Source organism: Mobula birostris, chromosome 3, assembly GCF_030028105.1.
Source record: "Mobula birostris isolate sMobBir1 chromosome 3, sMobBir1.hap1, whole genome shotgun sequence".
NCBI lineage: Eukaryota > Metazoa > Chordata > Chondrichthyes > Myliobatiformes > Myliobatidae > Mobula > Mobula birostris.
The window spans coordinates 60,850,076-60,870,995 of record NC_092372.1 but is presented as its reverse complement, the minus strand read 5'-3'; the positions used below and the strand labels follow the sequence as shown (position 1 = coordinate 60,870,995).

Here is a 20,920-nt window from a genome sequence, read left to right as displayed (position 1 = left end):
TCTCTCTCTCCTTTTTCTCCCTCGGCCATCCTCTGGGGTCCCCCCTCCCCCTTTTCTTTCTTCCTAGGCCTCCTGTCCCATGATCCCCTCATATCCCTTTTGCCAATCACCTGTCCAGCTCTTGGCTCCATCCCTCCCCCTCCTGTCTTCTCCTATCATTTTGGATCTCCCCCTCCTCCTCCCACTTTCAAATCTCTTACTAACTCTTCCTTCAGTTAGTCCTAACGAAGGGTCTTGGCCCGAAACATCAACTGTATCTCTTCATAGAGATGCTGCCTGGCCTGTTGCATTCACCAGTAACTTTGATGTGTGTTGCTTGAATTTCCAGCATCTGCAGAATTCCTTGTGTTTACATAATTTAGGTTGCCGCTTCTGTGCAGTGTTGCTGAATATGCTGATTTTTCAATGAGACACTAAACCAATGCCATATACACATTCTCACTGGGTTATTGAAAAAAAACACATGAAATGCCATATACACATTCCCACTGGATTATTGAAAAAAAACACTTGAAATGTTTTTCCGACCAATATTTTTTTCATCGCCTACCACTAGAAAATCCAGACTACTTTGGTCAATTAAATCTTTGTATTTGAAGATCATGCTGTTTGGAGAATGACTGTTCATCGTACAATTGCTTAGAGTTAGGGCAATCAAATAGTTTGCGATGCTAGATTTTGTGAAAACCACTACAGAAATACAAGTCCTTCTTTAATAGCTACAGGAAGTTTGAGCAAACGAGGACTGATAATGACTGCCTTATGGATGCAATGCTAGAAGCAGCACCACAGCCACCCCCTGCCCCCCTCCCAATTCTGGTTAGAGCTTTTAATAGCTATAATCTGATAGGTCTATCTGTCTGGGAAGGGACAGCATCATCCTCCACCAATCCTGTGGAACTGTCAACAGAACAGCAAATGCGGGAAAAAATAACTTTAAAATTGGAAGGATATGTTGAACAGTGAAGGTAGAGAAGCCAACAATGTCTGTTTTATAATTAGGCTTTTTTGTTCTGAATTCCATACTTACAAAGTCTATGTTTAAGTTCATAAAACAGAGCACAGATGGAGGCCATCCTGTCTATTTTAAAGAGTGGACACAGTTAATCACAAATTTTATCCAATACTAAATTTATTATCTACGAATGCATGTCACCATATAATACCTCAAAAGCCATAGTCATGATCATTAGACTGTATTCTATACATTTTGCAAGGCACTTACTGGCTAACACACAGGGACCTTCCTCTGAGAGTAGTAGGCGAGAGGGAGCCTGTCACACATAGACACCTTCCTCCGACAGCAGTGAGTGCGAGGCTGAATGTCTGCTCACCTTCTATACTTGCCTTGATGATTTCGGTCTTCCTCGATGCTTTAGTTGCCAAGATCAGGGAGCAATGAAGTCAACCATGGGCTTGCGTCCCATCTCCTGCCTTCTTGGGCTCGAGGCTGCACACCACCCTCGGAAACAGATAAGCACCAGGTTGCTCAATCAGTCCGAAAACTCACAACCAAAACGCAGATCATGAGCTCCATTCGTAGCAGAACCACGTTTGAAAGGAAAAGAAGACGTAAAAGAAGTGAAAAAAAGTCGGCCTTGGTCACTTTGTTCTCTGGTGCCATCTTCTTCTGAATCAGATCGATTGATATTAAGGTTCTGAATTCTCACAAAGGCTGTTGCCAAATGTTACTAGTTCTTGGTTCACAGGATACATTGAGGACATATTTTATAAAGATCATAACAAGAAGAAATAAGGCAATGTTTCCAAAATAATTAAACTGTGATTCTTTTGCCTTCATAAAGTAAAGTGATATTAAAATGTGAATAACTTGCAAGCAATTTAATCAATTCTGGAATGTACACAGTCATACTACTGTAAACACTCTCTCAACTAAGATAAACAAATGTCTTAAGTTAAGAATCCAAGCTTTAACTTTGAAAAAATATTTCCAGATAACAATAAAGCAGTACTAATTTATACATCCAAAACTGTATTTTGGCTGCCACAAAGATATGCTCTATTCCAGGACAGTATTTGTCAAACTACAGGTCAACAAAGTTTCAGTCAACAATGATCTCAATACTCAAGGGCAAATTACCCTCTGTGATTAAATATAAAGCCAACAAATACTGTGTATGACTATCACAATTTTTGATACAATTGTCAAATTATGCAGTTAGTTCATCGCCCATTTGTTAGTCTTGAATACAAAGTCCAACAAAGTGCTTTGGAAAAATAAGACCATATTAATCCCTTTTGTTGATGAAAAATGCTCACCTCTCAGGAGGAATAAACTTTATGTGTGAAATGTATTAAATGATAACACACATTTCATAAATGCCTTTATAAGCTGTATTATTTTAAACTACTGGGATATTGGCAGTCACTTTTCTTTGTAAATTACCAACTTGTCTTCCTCTTATATCCTAAAACTTACTATCATACTAATGATAATTATTCATTAGGCTCATGAGAAGTGTTTGGCTTCTTTGCCTGGACAGGAAAGGGTAAATCAGGGAAGAAACCTCATTATTTTTGAAGACTGCCCCATAACACAGGGAAATAGTGATCAGCTTGTAGGTACTAATTGGTTGCTCACAAGTGGTTAAAAAAAAACTCTAGAATCCCAACACGCACTTAGTAATTATTGCCCATTATTTAACAATAAATGGCAGAACTAACTGCTTCTGTAGACCGACTAGCCAAATTTAAATCATACTTCTGCAGGTTCTATTACTGCAAATACATCTATTTGGAATTAGACAACTTTCATTTGCATTTCAATACTAATAAAATAGGATTATCCATCTCCTTCAGATACAATAAGTTTCCTGCTACAATTGGAACTGATGCTTGGGTTCAGCTGTATTATTATGCATCAGGTTGCACAATGATGCAAAACGAGCATTATCAGTGCTCCATCTTTCCACCAAACAAGGAGAAGCCACCAGGAGCTAATAATCAAGGAGGATGGGAATCTAGACTTGCTGTGAAGATCTTTCTACTCAAGCTAACTTCACATTTGAGAGGGCTTTAACTGGGTGATCGGAATATGATTTATTTATACAGAGGTTCTCATGAAAGGGTTATCATCTGAAAATTATTGACAGAGTGAGTAGAGAAGATGATTATTTGAACACAATGGTGGCTGCAACAACGTCCAATGCAGCTTTAAGATAATTGTCACTGAATAGGTTTCCAAGATGCTGGGATACTGTTTATTTTAGCAGTCCTTGTGGATCAGAAGAAACAGGGGTTCTCTCAACAGGTTCATCAAGGAACTGGTCAGCTTTCACCACTCCCAGCTGTTTGCTTCAGTGCTGCAAGTTTAGAGAGCTTTCAGTACCAAGTAGTAATTCCATTTCACAGACAAAAGATGTAAAATAGACTTAAGCAGATCCCCCCTTTTCCAGCCCTGTATCCCTTTGACCAATCAACTTCCTTGCTCCTTACTTCACCTCTCCCCACTTCCCTGTTTCACCTATCACCTTGTGTTTCCTCCTCCCCTCCCTCCACCTTCTAATCTGACTCATCTTTTTTCTCCTGTCCTGATGAAGGGTCTTGGCCTGAAACGTTGACTATACTCTTTTCCACAGATGCTGCCTGGCAAGCTGACAAATACAATGGATTCTGATTCATTGCGATATTGGTTAATTGGGGCATCCGTCTGTTTGGGACAACTCAAAGAATAAAAACTAAATCAATAAAATAGCTGGGATTCCCTTCTTTTATTTGAAAAAATATGGCGCTTAATTGTGGCAGGAGACTGTTGCCCAACAGTTTCTAACTAGCATCAGTCAGGTGCACTTGCATGGCGGTCAGACACTACACCAAGCTTTGAGCAATCAGTTCTTACATAGCATGCTTGCGTTCAAAAAGCAGTGATTTGTGTCAGTGACAGCTGGTGACAAGTAAGGAGTAAAACAATTCAGAACTGTTTTGCACACTGTGGTTTCAAGCATTCAGGCTTGGAGATGCCAGAAACGGTACTAGTAAAAACGAAATGATTTCACTACTTCAACAAGTTAGCAACTACAAAGGCATCAACAATCATCTTGAATGTTACATCTAAAGCATAGTATGAAGACAGTCCATTATCTGCACTAGGTGACTGCTTTGATTTTGTTCATTTACAGTCAACCAAATCCCTCTATCAATAACTATTAGGAACTAATACAGTTTTATAGCACTGTAGAGGCATTGGTAGTGTTCCAATTTGTTCTGTATTTCATTTACATACATAGCTCATTACTCAGTTAAATGTTAGTTTGTCTTTTTATACCACTTAACTATTTCCATGAAACTTTGGCTAATTGCGACAGCTGCTTAACTGGGCCAAAATGTACTGGTCCCAATGTGTCCCAATTAACTGGAATCCACTGTTGTTGTAATGAAACAACAATAATGTCCTTCAGAGGAAGAAATAAGCCACCCTTAACTGATCTGGAGCAGAGAGGTGAAAAAGTGCAGTAGAGTACAGCAAGACTTGGAAAATGGATAATATGCAGGCTACAGATGAGAAATGGCATGTAGAATTTGAATGATCCCTGTACCGAATAATGCCCATCTCCTACTCATAAGATTCCATCCACTTGGTTTTGGCATTAAATTACCAGCAAATCTTTCTACAACCAATCCTTAACCATAAGACTATAACACATAGGAGCAGAATTTGGCTATTTGGCCCATCGCGTCTGCTCTGCCATTCAATCATGGTTGATTTATTACCCCTTTCAAGGTCATTCTCCTGCCTTCTCCCTGTAACCTTTGAAGCCCTTGCTAATCAAGAACTTGTCAACCTTTGATTTAAATACACCCAATGATTTAGCCCCCACAGCTGACTGTGACAAAGAATTCCATATTCATCACCCTCTGGCTAAAGAAATTCCTCCTCTGATCTGCTCTAAAGGGACGTCCCTCTATTCTGAAGCTTCCCCACTATAAGAAACATCCTCTCCACATCCACTCAGTCAATAGGTTTCAATGAGATTCTCTCCTCGTTCTTTTAAACTCCAACGAGTACAGGCCCAGAGCCATTAAACGTTAACCCTTTTAGATTCACTAGAGCTCCTCTGCAAGGGCAACAACGGCTGGTTTTGCCAACAATTCCCACATTCAGTGAATGAATAAATAAAAAGTCAAATACAGTCTATTAAGCTACTCCTGCCAGAAAATTCAGATTGTCCTTCCAGATGAGGTGACATTTCACCTGTGAGTCGGCTGGGGTGATATACTGCATCCGGTGCTTCCGATGTGGCCTTCTATATATTGGCAAGACCCGATGCAGACTGGGAGATCGTTTTGCTGAACATCTACGCTCTGTCCACCAGAGAAAGCAGGATCTCCCAGTGACCACACATTTTAATTTCACATCCCATTCTCATTCTGAAATGTCTATCCACAGCCTCCTCTACTGTGAAGATGAAGCCACACTCAGGTTGGAGGAACAACACCTTATATTCCATCTGGGTAGCCTCCAACCTGATGGCATGAACACTGACTTCTCTAACTTCCGCTAATGCCCCACCTCCCCCTCGTACCCCATCCGTTATTTATTTATATACACACATTCTTTTTCTCTCTCTCCTTTTTCTCCCTCTGTCCCTCTGACTATACCCCTTGCCCATCCTCTGGGTTTTCCCCCCCTCCCCCTTTTCTTTCTCCCTAGGCCTCCTGTCCCATGATCCTCTCACATTCCTTTTGCCAATCACCTGTCCAGCTCTTGGCTCCATCCCTCCCCCTCTTGTCCTCTCCTATAATTTTGGATCTCCCCCTCCCCCTCCCACTTTCAAATCTCTTACTAGCTCTTCTTTCAGTTAGTCCTGACGAAGGGTCTCGACCCGAAACGTCGACTGTACCTCTTCCTAGAGATGCTGCCTGGCCTGCTGCATTCACCAGCAACTTTGATGTGTGTTGCTGGTAGTTAGACCGGGCCCGCTTGGATTTTACAGGAGAATTTTAATTGGTTTCAAGTACTAACTTGCTGAATAGGCCAAGTCAATAAACTACACATCAAGTCACTGAGACATTGTTTAAGAGCTAGATATATGATCTAGTTGGCTCACTGAGATGAAAATATACCTTTCATCAACTTGTGTCAGAACTATATGGAAAAAATATCAAACAACAGATTCACTTTCTCATAACAATTGTGCAACAAAGTACACCACACAAATGACTACATCAGTTTCTGGTTGAGTGAAGAATTTATGTAGTCAACAGTCATTCAAGTAGAATTATCATAGCTGGCAAAAATAAATAGTGACTGAATAATCCACATCACAGATGAATGTTTTCATTAATTATACTTTTAGATCTAGCTATATTTAAACAAGCTATGGAACACAAAATAACAGAAAACAGATGAATGAAAAAAAGTTACATTTTTTTTGGATTGTAAGTATTCACAGGGAATCCAACATCAAAACGACTCGTAAAGGATATTGATTTGTCCTTACTACTTTGCTTCTTGTCTTTATTGTTCAGAACTGCAAACAACGGGTAATGGATAAATAATACGTCAGCCAATGCACTAAGCTCTGACATCAGGCATGGCAGCTGCAAAAGTCTTCCCACATGCAGGAAAATAGAGGAAGCACAATAAGAAAGCCTTAGGGAGTAGTTAATCATACAAAAAACATCCAAAATAAATATTCTGATCATTTAATTGCTCTATGTAAAAGCCTGCTGTGTGCAAACAAGCTGCCACTTATGCTGCATTTCAGTAGTGACTATAGTTCAAAAGCAATTGGTTTAGGACACCCAAGGTATTTGAAAGGCATAAAATAATTATAATACCCTCTTCATTAAAATGTAAACTTACTAATGTACAAGCTAGTAATATTTGTGGTGAATGCTTGATCTTCCCATTCCATCTTAGTGGGTTCTTCTGAAAGTATCACCAGTGATTGCCCATCTTCTTTAGGAATTTGCAGACTCAGATGATTATCTAAGACTTTGACAAAAGATAGTGGTGGAGAGTATACTGACTGCTTGCATCGTGGCTTAGTATGGAAACACCAATGCTCTTGTACGGAGAGGCTTATAAAAAGTAGTGGATACAGCCTAGTCCATCACTGGTCAAACCCTTCCCACCATTCAGCACATCTATATGGAGCGGTGGTGCAGGAAAGCAGCAACCATTATCAAGGGTGGCCACCATCCAGGCCACTCTCTCTTCTCTCTACTGCCATCAGGAAGGTAGTACAGGAATTTCAGGACCCATATCACCAGGTTTAGGAACAGTTATTAGACCTCAACCATCAGATTCTTCAACCAGAGGGGATAACTTGACTCAACTTCACTCTCCCCATCACTGAACTCTTCCCACAAGCAACGGACTCACCTTCAAGGTCCTTTCATCTCATCTTCTCAATAATTATTGCTTATTTATTTATTATTATTATTTCTTTTGTTTTCTTTTTTGTATTTGCAGCTGGTTAGTGTTTTCTTGCACATTGGTTATTGTCTGTCCTACTGGGTGTGGTCTTTCATTGAATCTAATGTTTCTTGTATTTACCGTGATTGCCCGGAAGAAAATGAATCTCGGGGTTGTACACAGTGACATATGTATACTTTGATAATAATTTTACTTTGAACTTTGACAAATAATCCTCACAGTAGATGGTTTATCAATACCAGGAACTGCATTATCTGACTAACGTTGCTCAATATTTGACCAGATAGCCTTCTGCTTCGTTTATATGATTATAACTAACAAATGAAACAGGTGGAAGAAAATTTACAGCAAGCTTCTGAATCTTCCGTAATTTCTTTCCACGGCTTTTTACAACAATATCATTAAGATTATTACTTTTTTTTTCAAATTTCAAGAAACTCTAGCACAATGCTAGAGGGTATTAGGAATGGAATACAAGGATTAATATTTATTATTTGATTGAAGTCGCATTTCAGGAAATAAGTGTGTTTTCCCCTTCCCATGAAGCTGTGATTTCAATAGTAAATACTCTTTGTCAAATGTTCATTTGCTTTTGTTGCCCTTAACTAAAACAGACTTAAGAGATAAACAGTCACTGAGTGATCTATAACAAAGAATCACTCCTAAAGGTTTGTAGTGTAGCACCAGCATGTGAAGCACCATGTAGCTAATACTGAACAATGTTTGGAATAAATTGAAAAGACAGTGAGACAACAAGAAGTCAACAGTGGGTTACCATTTGGTGACAAGTAGACAAAGGATGGTTAAATAATGGGGTCAATCTTTGTTTTAATACAGTTGTCCCATAATGAAAAGTAGCAGAGGAAACAAAAGGAACCAGCTATTAGCAGTAAATCAACAGAAACATCAGTCTGTTCTCAAAATGAATTGATGTGAACATAGTAAAAGTTCATTTGCTATTTATTTAACATAACAGCCAGTGGAATTATCTCTACTTAAAACTATTTCAAATAATACAGCTAATGCTAATCTACATCCTAAAGATGATTTGTTATATTTTGTTTTTGTTTGATTACAAATGCTGGCAATGGAGGAGGCTCTGTAAAGTTACCGATGTAAGCAAATATCATGCTTCCCACTCCTGTCTTAGTTCTTAAATCATGACGAAGAGCTAAGTGTTTAAATCCAGCTGCTACACAAGGCAACTGATACAGACACTAGCAAACAAATGCTAATGAGCTGAATCCTGCTGATTCCGTATCCATGCCCACCATATCCTCTCACTCATGGAAAGAAGGGAAACATTTCAAGGGGGCTATGCATCCTGGAAATGGTATTGTGTAGAATTGGCACAAGCTCTGGCAGAGCAGAGAAAAAGCTCTACCCCAGAAATGTTCTTCAGCCGAGGAAACGAGGAAAGTGCATTTCAGGGCTTTGTCAGTTAGATCATGGAGTCATACAGCACAGAAACAGGCCTATTGCCCCTCTATATTTAGGCTAACCATCAAGACTTCATCCCATTTACCAGCAATTGGTCTGTAGCCTTTTATATGTTCCTGATTCAAATGCTCATACAGTAGAAGCTACTTAATGATGTGACAGTACTTACTTCCATCAGCAACTCAGGCAGTTCAACCCAGTTACTAACAACCTTCTGGGTGTAAAAGTCTTTGAATTCCCTCCAAACTTATTAACACCTATCCAAAATTTAGGGCCTTTGGTTGTAATAATACTGCTATGGGGAAAAGTAATTAAATAATAACACATGAAAGAGGCAATGGAAACAAGCTTGTCTCATTATTAGATAATAATTCCACAAGAAGATAAAGTAATACAGATTTAGAAGCTACGAACATATTAAATAGAAGCTGAAATAAGTCATTTTACCCTCAAGCCTGTTCAACCATTCGTGTATGATTTTCTATATCAGTGCCATTTTCCAGCTCTACTCAGAAAGCGAATTCTGGATGTTCACACACATTGAGTAGAGCAATTTCTCAAATGGCACATCCCTCATTTTCAAGCAGAGTCTTTGATCTTAATCACCTCAAAAAGGGGAAATAACCATCCTGCATCTAATCTGCTAATCCCTTTATTAATTTTCTAAGTTTAAATGAGATATTTTCTCATTCCTCTAAACTCCAGAAACCATAACACCAATCCACGCAAATTCTCCTCATTCTGCAAACCGTAACTTGGCTGTCCTCCTTCTACAGGAAATGCATCGTTACTTAGGAAAAGAGTCCAAAACTATATATGAACAGTAATCTAGGTGTGGTTAAAATTGCAGTAAAACTTCCAAACTCCTTAATAAAATTCTTATGTAGTAAAGGTCAATATATTATTTACCATCTTCAACACTTCTTGCACCTGCTTGTTAGCTTTCAGTGACTTCTTCCCTTTTAACAACAATACCCTCTTCACCATTTAAGATGCCCTATTTCACTATTTGGAACACCAAAATGAGTAAACTCATATTTTCCAACATTATTTTCGATCCATCAAATTGTTGTCCACTCACTCAGCTTGCTCATGTCCTCCTGAAGCCTAGTACTGACAATCACAGCCAGTTTGGTATTGTCAGCTAACTTGAAAATTTACATCCTGTTTTCTCAGACAAATCAGTGACAAAGATCACACATAGCTGTGGCTGAAGCACCTACCCCTGTGGTCACAGTAACATGTTCCTTTCAGGATTTGCTCACATGGTATAGATTGATGCGCACAGATTTGAAGGCAATAAGCAAACTTGAAAGACATTTTAGATAACAAGCTGATATGCAGCATGCCTAATCCAAACTTAGAGGATATATCTTAATTTTTGAATCGTTGTGCCAATATCACTTCAATTTATGGCAATACCTTTAAAATATTTTTTTCTGCAGTCTTGTAAATTGTGGTCATTTTTTCCTCAACTAATGAGAAATAAATACTTGACACATTTCCACATTGTTACATAATCATCAGGATCAGTACTCACAGAACGTCTCCGATGAGGCCTACATATAAATATCAGCCAAACTCTGTTTTGTTTTTTGTACATTGTTGGTATAATTGTTATGACATTCCAGCTTTAGCTGCACGCAATGGAATTCAAACCCACCTGTCATTTCCTGGAGTGCTTGAGGTAAATTAGGTTCAGCACACAATGACCACAACAAGGCTTTTTTGACCTCGCATTCAGCTTTATCCGTTGTGCTGTCCAACTTGTGTTCTCCTACCACAGAGTAGATGAAAACCAACAGAACAAGAACTTCTTCCAGGTTGAAATCAGAGGGGTCCCTTTTCTCATGGGACTTGATTAAGGACAGAAGTTGGGTTAAAACACATGACAAATCGGAATGCTCCAAGGTCTACAAAACAAAAGAATTGAACAATTTTTAATTTCAGTGTAAAACAACTAATTTTTTCAGAAGGTTTATACAGTATTTCAAACTTCAAAATTTAAAGCAGTTTAACGGAACTATACCTATGAAATGTAGAAAACACTTAAAAAGAAGCACGATGAATGTTTTGGATAAAATGCCATGAAATGACTATAAAAATGCTATACAAGGACTAGGTTCTTTGCATTAGATAGCCCAATTCTTATATTAGTCAGATTATTTCTCAACTATTTACTATCATTCTTAACAACTTCAATTATTAAGTGATATATACTGCAGAGTTTAATCTCAGGTAATGATCCACTGGATTCAGTGGTGGGTTCACTACTTTTCAATGTTATATATTAATAATCTGGTTGATGAAATTGATGACTTTGCTGCAGATGACAAAGAAATAAGTGGAGGGTCTGGTAGTGTCGAGTAAGCAGGGAGATTGCAGAAGGATTTAGACAGATTGGGAGAATGGGCAAAGAAAAGGCAGATGGAATATAGTGCAGGGAAGTGTACGGTCATGCACCTTAGTAGCATATAATGCAGATGGAATATAGTGCAGGGAAGTGTACGGTCATGCAACTTAGCAGAAGGAATAAAGGTGTAGACTATTTTCTAAATGAGGAGCATGTTAAGAGATTGGAGGTGCAAGAGGATTTGGGAGTCCTAGTGCAGGATTCCCTGAAGGTTAACTTGCAGGTTGAGTCAGTAGTAAAGAAGGCAGTATAGTGGATTCCGGTTAACTAGGAGACATCAGGACCAGTACAGGTACATTTTGGCCCAATTAAACAGCTGCTCCAGTAGCCTAAGTTTCATAGAAATAGTTTAAAAGGCATTAAAAAAAATGAACTATTTGAGTAACACATTATGTACTTAAGTGAAACACAGAACTAATTAGAACTATATAGTACTATAAAACTATGTATTAGTTCCTAACAGTTATTGGACGAATTCATTGGACTACACTGCTGTGTTCTTTTGATTGACTGTAAATGAACAAAATCAGCACAGACATCTAGTACAGATAACGGACTATCTTCATACAATGTTTCTGACAATTATTACCTCTAAATCATTTCCATTCTAACATTCAAAATGATGTAGATACCTTCAAATTATTTGTAGTTTCTAACTTGTTAAAAGTAGTGAAATGTTTCATTTTCACTCCCAGTCATTTCTAGCATCTCAAGCTTGAATGTGTGAAACTGCAGTGAGCAAAACAACTCTGAATTTCCTTACTGTTTGTTTCCTTCCAGGTATTAATAACAAAAATTGCTGATTTTTGAATACAAACACACACTACTGATGCCAGTTAGAAACTTCTTGGCAAGTCTCCTGGGCCAATTAAGTAGCATATAAACAAAAAGAACCCTGGCTATTTTCTTGATTAGGTTTTGTTCTTTAAGAGCTGTCCCATGTAAGGGCTACCCCGATTAATCGACTGCTTAATTAACACTGTATTAGCATTCATTTCCAGAGGATAAGGATATAATTCTGAGGCTTTACTGCCCATCAAAGGCTTCCAGAGTGGTGTCGTGAGGTGGGGGCAAGCTCTGGCTCTCTCACGTCATCCCATTGCATCTTCCAACGCTCTGCCACCACTCAGGACCTCATTGCTTGGCTCCAGGACCATCTGGACCCGAAAGGTCCAATGAATTTGACTTTCCAGACCCTAAGATGACAAGTTTTGTTGCATGAAAGGATATGGACAACGCCTGGCAAGGCATGAAAATTTGGGCAATTGTGATAAAGACATTGGTAACACCAAATATAGAGTATTGTGAGCAATTTTGGGCCCTTTATCTCAGAAAGGATGTGCTGGCACTGGGGAAGGTCCAGAAGACATTTATGAGAATGACCCATGGAATGAAAGGGTTAACGTATGTGGAATGTTTGATAGTTCTGGGCCTTACTCATTGGAGTTTAGAAGAATGAGAGAGGATCTCATTGAAACTGACCAAATGTTGAAAGGCCTGGACAGAGTGAATGTGGAAAGTATGTTTCCAATAGTGATAGAACCTGGGACCAGAGAGCACAGCCTCAGAATAGAAGAATGTCCCTTTGTAATTGAGATGAGGACAAATTTATTTAGCCAGAGTTGGTGAATCTGTGGAATTCATTGCCACAGACAGCTGCTATGAAGACCAAGTCATAAAGTGGAAATTATAAAGTTCTTCATTAGCAAGAGCATCAGAGGTTACTGGGGGAGGTGGGGGAGGAAGGAGAATGGGTTTGAGAGGGAAAATATATCAGCTATCATTGAATGGTTGCGCAGATTCGATCGGCAAAATCCTTAATTCTGCTCCTGCGCCTTAGAATGTCACTATACAGAACAAGCCACATCCACTGGACACAATGAAATCAGTACGTTCAAAATATAAACACGAGGAATTCTGCAGATGCTGGAAATTCAAGCAACACACATCAAAGTTGCTGGTGAACGCAGCAGGCCTGGCAGCATCTCTAGGAAGAGGTACAGTTGACGTTTCGGGCCGAGACCCTTCGTCAGGACTAACTGAAGGAAGAGCTAGTAAGAGATTTGAAAGTGGGAGGGGGAGGGGGAGATCCAAAATGATAGGAGAAGACAGGAGGGAGAGGGATGGAGGGATATATGGCTCGCTATCACGGCCATATATCCTTTCTTGGAACGTGCCTCCGTCACCAACTTACTCCAGTTGGCTTTAGGGTTTGTTTTTGAGCCTCTCAATTTGGACCTTCTGAGGATCCCAGGTACTCACATTTTATTGACTCTGCCTCTCGTCACTTCTCCCGTCAAGCTCTGAAGGTGACCCTCTCCGCCATGAGGAGGTACTTGGTGTCCCTATCCCAGACCCTTCCACACCTTTGGGACACTTTCTTCGCCGTCTGTAATGGTCCTACTCGTCATTTCATCCTCTGTCGGATCCATGCCTGCAATCACCGTTTTCTTTGACTTTATCATGTCTTACATCTGCAGGCGCCAGAGCCTGCTGGCCCCGACACGAGCAGGCATGAACTTCAGATTGCGGCCCCTGCCATTGATCTCGCCAGCTCCAACACCTCAGGGCATATTCAAAACCCGGACTCCAGCAACGACCATGGACACCTTCAAAGCAATTGCGCAAACACCAACTGCGACGCCAGCCTTGAACTCTAGGCCGGGTCTTTATGTGCTGCTATTGTGACTCCCGTCTCCCCTTCCCCCACTACCGCTCTGCAACCCCATCTCCATCGGATCCCACCGTCAGCTCCTGGGCCCTCAGAGGCTCCATCTTCCTCTCACCCCAACCCTCCCCTCTCCACTGACACTCCCAGCCTCCCCCCTCCCCCCTCTAATCCCACTTCTCATCCATGCCGGGTCTTTACCATCCCCTCTGACCTTCAACTGCCTGAGGCAGAGCACTCTGTCCTCAGTAAGGGCCTCACCTTTGTCCCCCTTCGCCCACACCTCAGCGAGTTCCGCGTTCGCCATGATGTGGAACTCATCTTCCGCCGTCTCCATCTCCGAGCCTACTTCTTCGGCAAGGACTCTTCCACCCCTATCGATGACCCCTTCTCCCATCTTCAACCCTCCTCCTTTTCATGGACACTTCACACTGGTCTTCTGCCTGCTCTGGATCTCTTTATTGCTAACTGCTGACAGGACTCAACCATCTCGACTTCACCACACCTTGTTCCCATTCCAACCTCACTCCTTCGGAACGCTCTGCTCTCTACTCCCTCCGCACTAATCCTAACCTTACTATTAAACCCGCCGATAAGGGGGGCGCTGTTGTAGTCTGGCGTACTGACCTCTACCTTGCCGAGGCACAGCGACAACTCGCAGATACCTCCTCTTATTTACCCCTCGATCGTGACCCCACTAAGGAGCACCAGGGCATTGTCTCCCACACCATCACTAACTTTATCTGCTCAGGGGATCTCCCATCCACTGCCACTAACCTTATAGTTCCCACATCTCGCACTTTCCGTTTCTACCTCCTACCCAAGATCCACAAACCTGCCTGTCCTGGCAAACCTATTGCCTCAGCTTGCTCCTGCCCCACCGAACTCGTTTCTGCATACCTCGACACAGTTTTATCCCCCCTTATTCAATCCCTTCCTACCTATGTTCGTGACACTTCTCACGCTCTTAAACTTCTCGATGATTTTAAGTTCCCTGGCCCCCACCGCTTTATTTTCACCATGGACGTCCAGACCCTATACTTCCATCTCCCATCAGGAAGGTCTCAAAGCTCTCCGCTTCTTTTTGGATTTCAGACCTAATCAGTTCCCCTCTACCACCACTCTGCTCCGTCTAGCGGAATTAGTCTTTACTCTTAGTAATTTCTCCTTTGGCTCCTCCCACTTCCTCCAAACTAAAGGTGTAGCTATGGGCACCCGTATGGGTCCTAGCTATGCCTGCCTTTTTGTTGGCTTTGTGGAACAATCTATGTTCCAAACCTATTCTAGTATCCGCCCCCCACTTTTCCTTCGCTACATCGACGACTGCATTGGCGCTGCTTCCTGCACGCATACTGAGCTCGTTGACTTCATTAACTTTGCTTCCAACTTTTATCCTGCCCTCAAGTTTACCTGGTCCATTTCCGACACCTCCCTCCCCTTTCTAGATCTTTCTGTCTCTATCTCTGGAGGCAGCTTATCTATTGATGTCTACTATAAGCCTAATGACTCTCACAGCTATCTGGACTATTCCTCTTCTCACCCTGTCTCTTGCAAAAATGCCATCCCCTTCTCGCAATTCCTCCGTCTCCGCCGCATCTGCTCTCAGGATGAGGCTTTTCATTCCAGGATGAGGGAGATGTCCTCCTTTTTTAAAGAAAGGGGCTTCCCTTCCTCCACCATCAACTCTGCTCTCAAACGCATCTCCCCCATTTCACGCACATCTGCTCTCAGACCATCCTCCCATCACCCTGCTAGGAATAGGGTTCCCCTGGTCCTCACCTACCACCCCACCAGCCTCCAGGTCAAAATATTATTCTCCGTAACTTCCGCCACCTCCAACGGGATCCCACCACTAAGCACACCTTTCCCTCCCCCACTCTCTGCTTTCCGCAGGGATCGCTCCCTACTCAACTCCCTTGTCCATTCGTCCTCCCCATCCCTTCCCACTGATCTCCCTCCTGGCACTTATCCTTGTAAGCAGAAAATGCCCTTACACTTCCTCTCTTACCACCATTCAGGGCCCCAGACAGTCCTTCCAGGTGAGGTGACACTTCACCTGAGAGTTGGCTGGGGTGATATACTGTGTCCGGTGCTCCTGATGTGGCCTTCTATATATTGGCGAGACCTGACGCAGACTGGGAGATCGTTTTGCTGAACACCTACGCTCTGTCCGCCAGAGAAAGCAGGATCTCCCAGTGGCCACACATTTTAATTCCACATCCCATTCCCATTCTGATATGTCTATCCACGGCCTCCTCTACTGTAAAGATGAAGCCACACTCAGCTTGGAGGAACAACACCTTATATTCTGTCTGGGTAGCCTCCAACCTGATGGCATGAACATTGACTTCTCTAACTTCCGCTAATGCCCCACCTCCCCCTCGTACCCCATCCGTTATTTATTTATATACATACATTCTTTCTCTCTCTTGGCTTTTTCTCCCTCTGCCCCTCTGACTATACCCCTTGCCCATCCTCTGGGTCCCCCCCCCGCCCTTTTTCCTTCTCCCTGGGCCTCCTGTCCCATGATCCTCTCATGTAACGAGAGCCTCTTGGACCTCCAGGTGGTCCACAGCAGGGGTGATTGATACGTTTGTGGCCTTGGGTAGAAGGAGATGAGTTATACAGCTCTTGTTACACGCACGTGCAGTTCAACTCTTCGAGTGAAAAGGCAGAAAGTTTGAAGTTAATAACTCACCTCTTTCTACCTTAGGGCACAAACCTATCAATCACCCCTGCTGTGGACCACCTCTGGAGGTCCAAGATGCCAACTTCTACAAAGAAGGGATCCGTATGCTCCACGACAGCTGGACTAAGTGTGTAAGTGTAGGAAAAATGTGCTGGGTTTTTTAAAATTGACTCCTTCTACCTTAGGCCACGAACTTATCAATCACCCCTCGTATATGAATGATCTGGACGTATTTCTTTTCTGATTTCTATTTAGAGATACAGGACTGTAACAAACCCCTTTGGCCCAACAAATATAGGAGGTGTTATCTCTAAGTTCAGAGATAACATGAATACTGGTGGAATTATTGATAGCTCAAAGCAGGGGTTCCCATCTTTTTTATGTCATAGAAACATAGAAAACCTAGAGCACAATACAGGCCCTTGGGCCCACAAAGCTGTGCCGAACATGTCCTTACCTTAGAAATTACCTGGGGCTACCCATAGCCCTCTATTTTTCTGAGCTCCATGTACCTGTCCAGGAATCTCTTAAAAGACCCTATCATATCTGCCTCCACTGCCGTCGCCGGCAGCCCATTCCATACACTCACCTTTCCCTGCAAAGAAAACTTACCCCTGATATCTCCTCTGTACCTACTTCCAAGCACCTTAAAACTGTGCCCTCTCATGCTAGCCACTTCAGCCCTGGGAAAAAGCCTCTGACTATCCACATGATCAATGCCTCTCATCATCTTATACACCTCTATCAGGTCACCTCTCATCCTCCATCGCTCCAAGGGGAAAAGGCCAAGCTCACTCAACCGATTCTCATAAGGCATGCTCCTTAAACCAGGCAACATCCTTGTAAATCTCCTCTGCACACTTTCTATGGTTTCCACATCCTTCCTATAGTAAGGCGACCAGAACTGAGCACAGTACTCCAAGTGGGGTCTGACCAGGGTCCAATATAGCTGCAACATTACCTCTCAGCTCCTAAACTCAATCCCACGATTGATAAAGGCCAATGATGCACCGTTTGCTTTCTTAACCACAGAGTCAACCTGCACAGTAACTTTGAGTGTCTTATGGACTTGGACCCCATGATCCCTCCGATCCTCCACACTGCCAAGAGTCTTACCATTAATACTATATTCTGCCATCATATGTGCCCTATCAAGATAAACTACCTCACACTTATCTGGATTGAACTCCATCTGCCACTACTCAGCCCAGTTTTGCATCCTATCGATGTCCCGCTGTAACCCCTGGCAGCCCTCCACACTATCCACAACACCTCCAACCTTTGTATCATCAGAAAATTTGCTAACCCATCCCTCCACTTCTTCATCCAGGTCATTTATAAAAATCATGAAGAGTAGGGGCCCCAGAACAGATCCCTGAGGTACACCACCAGTGACCGACCTCCATGCAAAATATGACCCATCTACACCCACTCTTTGCCTTCTGTGGGCAAGCCAGTTCTGGATCCACAAAGTAATGTCCCCTTACTTTCTCAATAAGCGTTGCATTGGGTACTTTGTCAGATGCCTTGCTGAAATCCATATCCACTATATCTGCTGCTCTACCTTCATCACTATGTTTAGTCACATCCTCAAAAAATTCAATCAGGCTCGTAAGGCACGACCTGCCTTTCACAAAGTCACCCTGACTATTCCTAATCATATTATGCTTCTCCCACTGTTCATAGATCCTGCCTCTCAGGATCTTCTCCATCAACGTACCAATCACTGAAGTAAGACTCACTAGTCTCTAATTTCCTGGGCTATCTCTACTCCCTTTCTTGAATAATGGAACAACATCCGCAACCCTCCAATCCTCCGGAACCTCTCCCGTCACCATTGATGATGCAAAGATCATTGCTAGAGGCTCAGCAATCTCCTCCCTCACCTCCCACAGTAGCCTGAGGTACATGTCATCCAGTCCCGGCGACTTATCCAACTTGGTGCTTTCCAAAAGCTCTAGCACATCCTCTTTCTTAATATCTACATGCTCAAACTTTTCAGTCTGCTGTAAGTCATCCCTACAATCGCCAAGATCCTGTTCCATAGTGAATACTGAAGCAAAGTACTCAATAAGTACCTCTGCTATCTCCTCCGGTTCCATACACACTTTTCCACTGTCACACTTGATTGGTCCTATTCTCTCACGTCTTATCCTCTTGCTCTTCACATACTTGTAGAATGCCTTGGGGGTTTTCCTTAATCTTGTCTGCCAAGGCCTTCTCATGGCCCTTTCTGGCTCTCCTAATTTCATTCTTAAGCTCCTTCCTTGTCACCTAGTAATCATCTAGATTCCTATCATAACACAGTTTTTTGAATCTTTCCTAAGCTTTTCTTTTCTTCTTGACTAGATTTATAACAGCCTTTGTACACCACGGTTCTTGTACCCTACCATCCTTTCCCTGTCTCATTGAAACATACCTATGCAGAACTCCATGCAAATATCCCCTAAACATTTGCCACATTTCTTCCGTACATTTCCCTGAGAACATCTGTTCCCAATTTGTGCTTCCAAGTTCCTGCCTGATAGCTTCACATTTCCCCTTACTCCAATTAAACGCTTTCCTAACTTGTCTGTTGCTGTGGTAAAGGAAATAGAATTGTGATCACTATCTCCAAAATGCTCTCCCACTGAGAGATCTGACACCTGACCAGGTTCATTTCCCAATACCAGATCAAGTACAGCCTCTCCTCCAGTTCGCTTATCTACGTTTTGTGTCAAGAAACCTTCCTGAACACACCTAACAAACTCCACCCCATCTAAATCCCTCGTTCTCGGGCCATGCCAATCGATATTTGGGAAATTAAAATCTCCCACCACGACAGCCCTGTTATTATTATACCTTTCCAGAATCTGTCACCCTATCTGCTCCTCGATGTCCCTGTTACTATTGGGTGGTCTATTAAAAACACCCAGTAGAGTTATTGACCCCTTCCTGTTCCTAACTTCTACCCACATTGACTCTCTAGACAATCCCTCCATGTCTTCCTCCTTTTCTGCAGCTGTGACACTATCTCTGATCAACAGCGCCACGCCCCCACCTCTTTTGTCTCCCTCCTTGTCCTTTCTGAAACACCTAAGGCCTGGCACTCGAAGTAACCATTCCTGCCCCTGAGCCATCCAAGTCTCTGTAATGGCCACAACATCATAGCTCCAAGTACTGATTCATGCTCTAAGCTCATCTGCTTTGTTCATAATACTCCTTGCATTAAAATAGACACATCTCAAACCATCGGTCTGAGTGCATCCTTTCTCTGTCACCTGCCTATCCTCCCTCTTGCACTGTCTCCAAACTTTCTCTATTTGTGAGTCAACAGCCCCTTCCTCTGTCTCTTCTTCTTGGTTCCCATCCCCCAGCAATTCTAGTTTAAACTCTCCCCAGTAGCCTTAGCGCAAACCTCTCCGCCAGGATATTGGTCTCCCTTGGATTCAAGTGCAACCCGTCCTATTTGTACAGATCACTCCTGCCCCATGTCATGGACCAATTCCATTAAGCAAAGGTCTGTGGATCCCAGGCAGGGAAACCCTGGTGTAAAGGATAGTTTTAGCTGCAGGGTGATAGCAATACAACACACACAAAATGCTGGAGGAACTCAGCAAGCCAGGCAGCATCTATGGAAAAGAGTAAACAGTCGATGTTTCGGGTCAGACCCTTCATCAGGACTGGAAAAAAAAAGAAATCAGGGTAGCAAGGTGGGGGGGGGGAGGGGAAGAGAAGTACAAGGTAGTAGGTGATAGGTGAAACTGGGAGAGGGGGTGAGGTAAAGTAAAGAGCTGGGAACTCGATTGGTGAAGGAGATAAAGAGTTGGAGAAGGAGGAATCTGATAGGAGAGGACAGAAGGCCACGGAAGAAATGGAAGGGGGAGGAGCAACAGGGGGAGGTGATCAGCAGGTAAGGAGATAAGGTGAAAGAGGGAAATAGAAATGGGGACTGGCGAAGGAAGGAGGGGGCAATTACCGAACAATCGAGAAATCTACGCTCATGCCATGAGGTTGGAGGCTACACAGATGGAATACCTGCTGTGTTCCTCCAGCATTTTGTGTGTATTGCTTTGATTTTCAGCATCTGCAGATTTTCTCTTGTGGATGATAGCAATATGTTGTCTGAATATAATTTGTACATTAATGATCTAACAGATCAACATATAGTTAATAGAACATATCCTATAATATCCTCAAAATCCATTTTTATGCCAAGAAAAGTAATATTGCAGGCCTAGACTTACAAAATAAATCTAACAAAGTGACATCCAAAAGGCAACAAGGATTCAGGAAATTGTAAACAAATTAGTGCAAGGGAAATTTTGG

The 20,920-nt window shown here is 42.3% G+C and overlaps 1 protein-coding gene across 1 annotated transcript in view; it reads right to left on the bottom strand.

Annotated features, from left to right (window-relative positions):
- Window positions 1–20,920, bottom strand: part of scfd2 (sec1 family domain containing 2) — a 302,066-nt gene that overhangs the window by 144,628 nt on the left and 136,518 nt on the right. Inside the window, exon 5 of the mRNA XM_072252713.1 lies at window positions 10,506–10,755. Within this exon, the coding sequence (XP_072108814.1) occupies window positions 10,506–10,755 (250 nt within the window). The remainder of the gene's footprint in view (window positions 1–10,505; window positions 10,756–20,920) is intronic.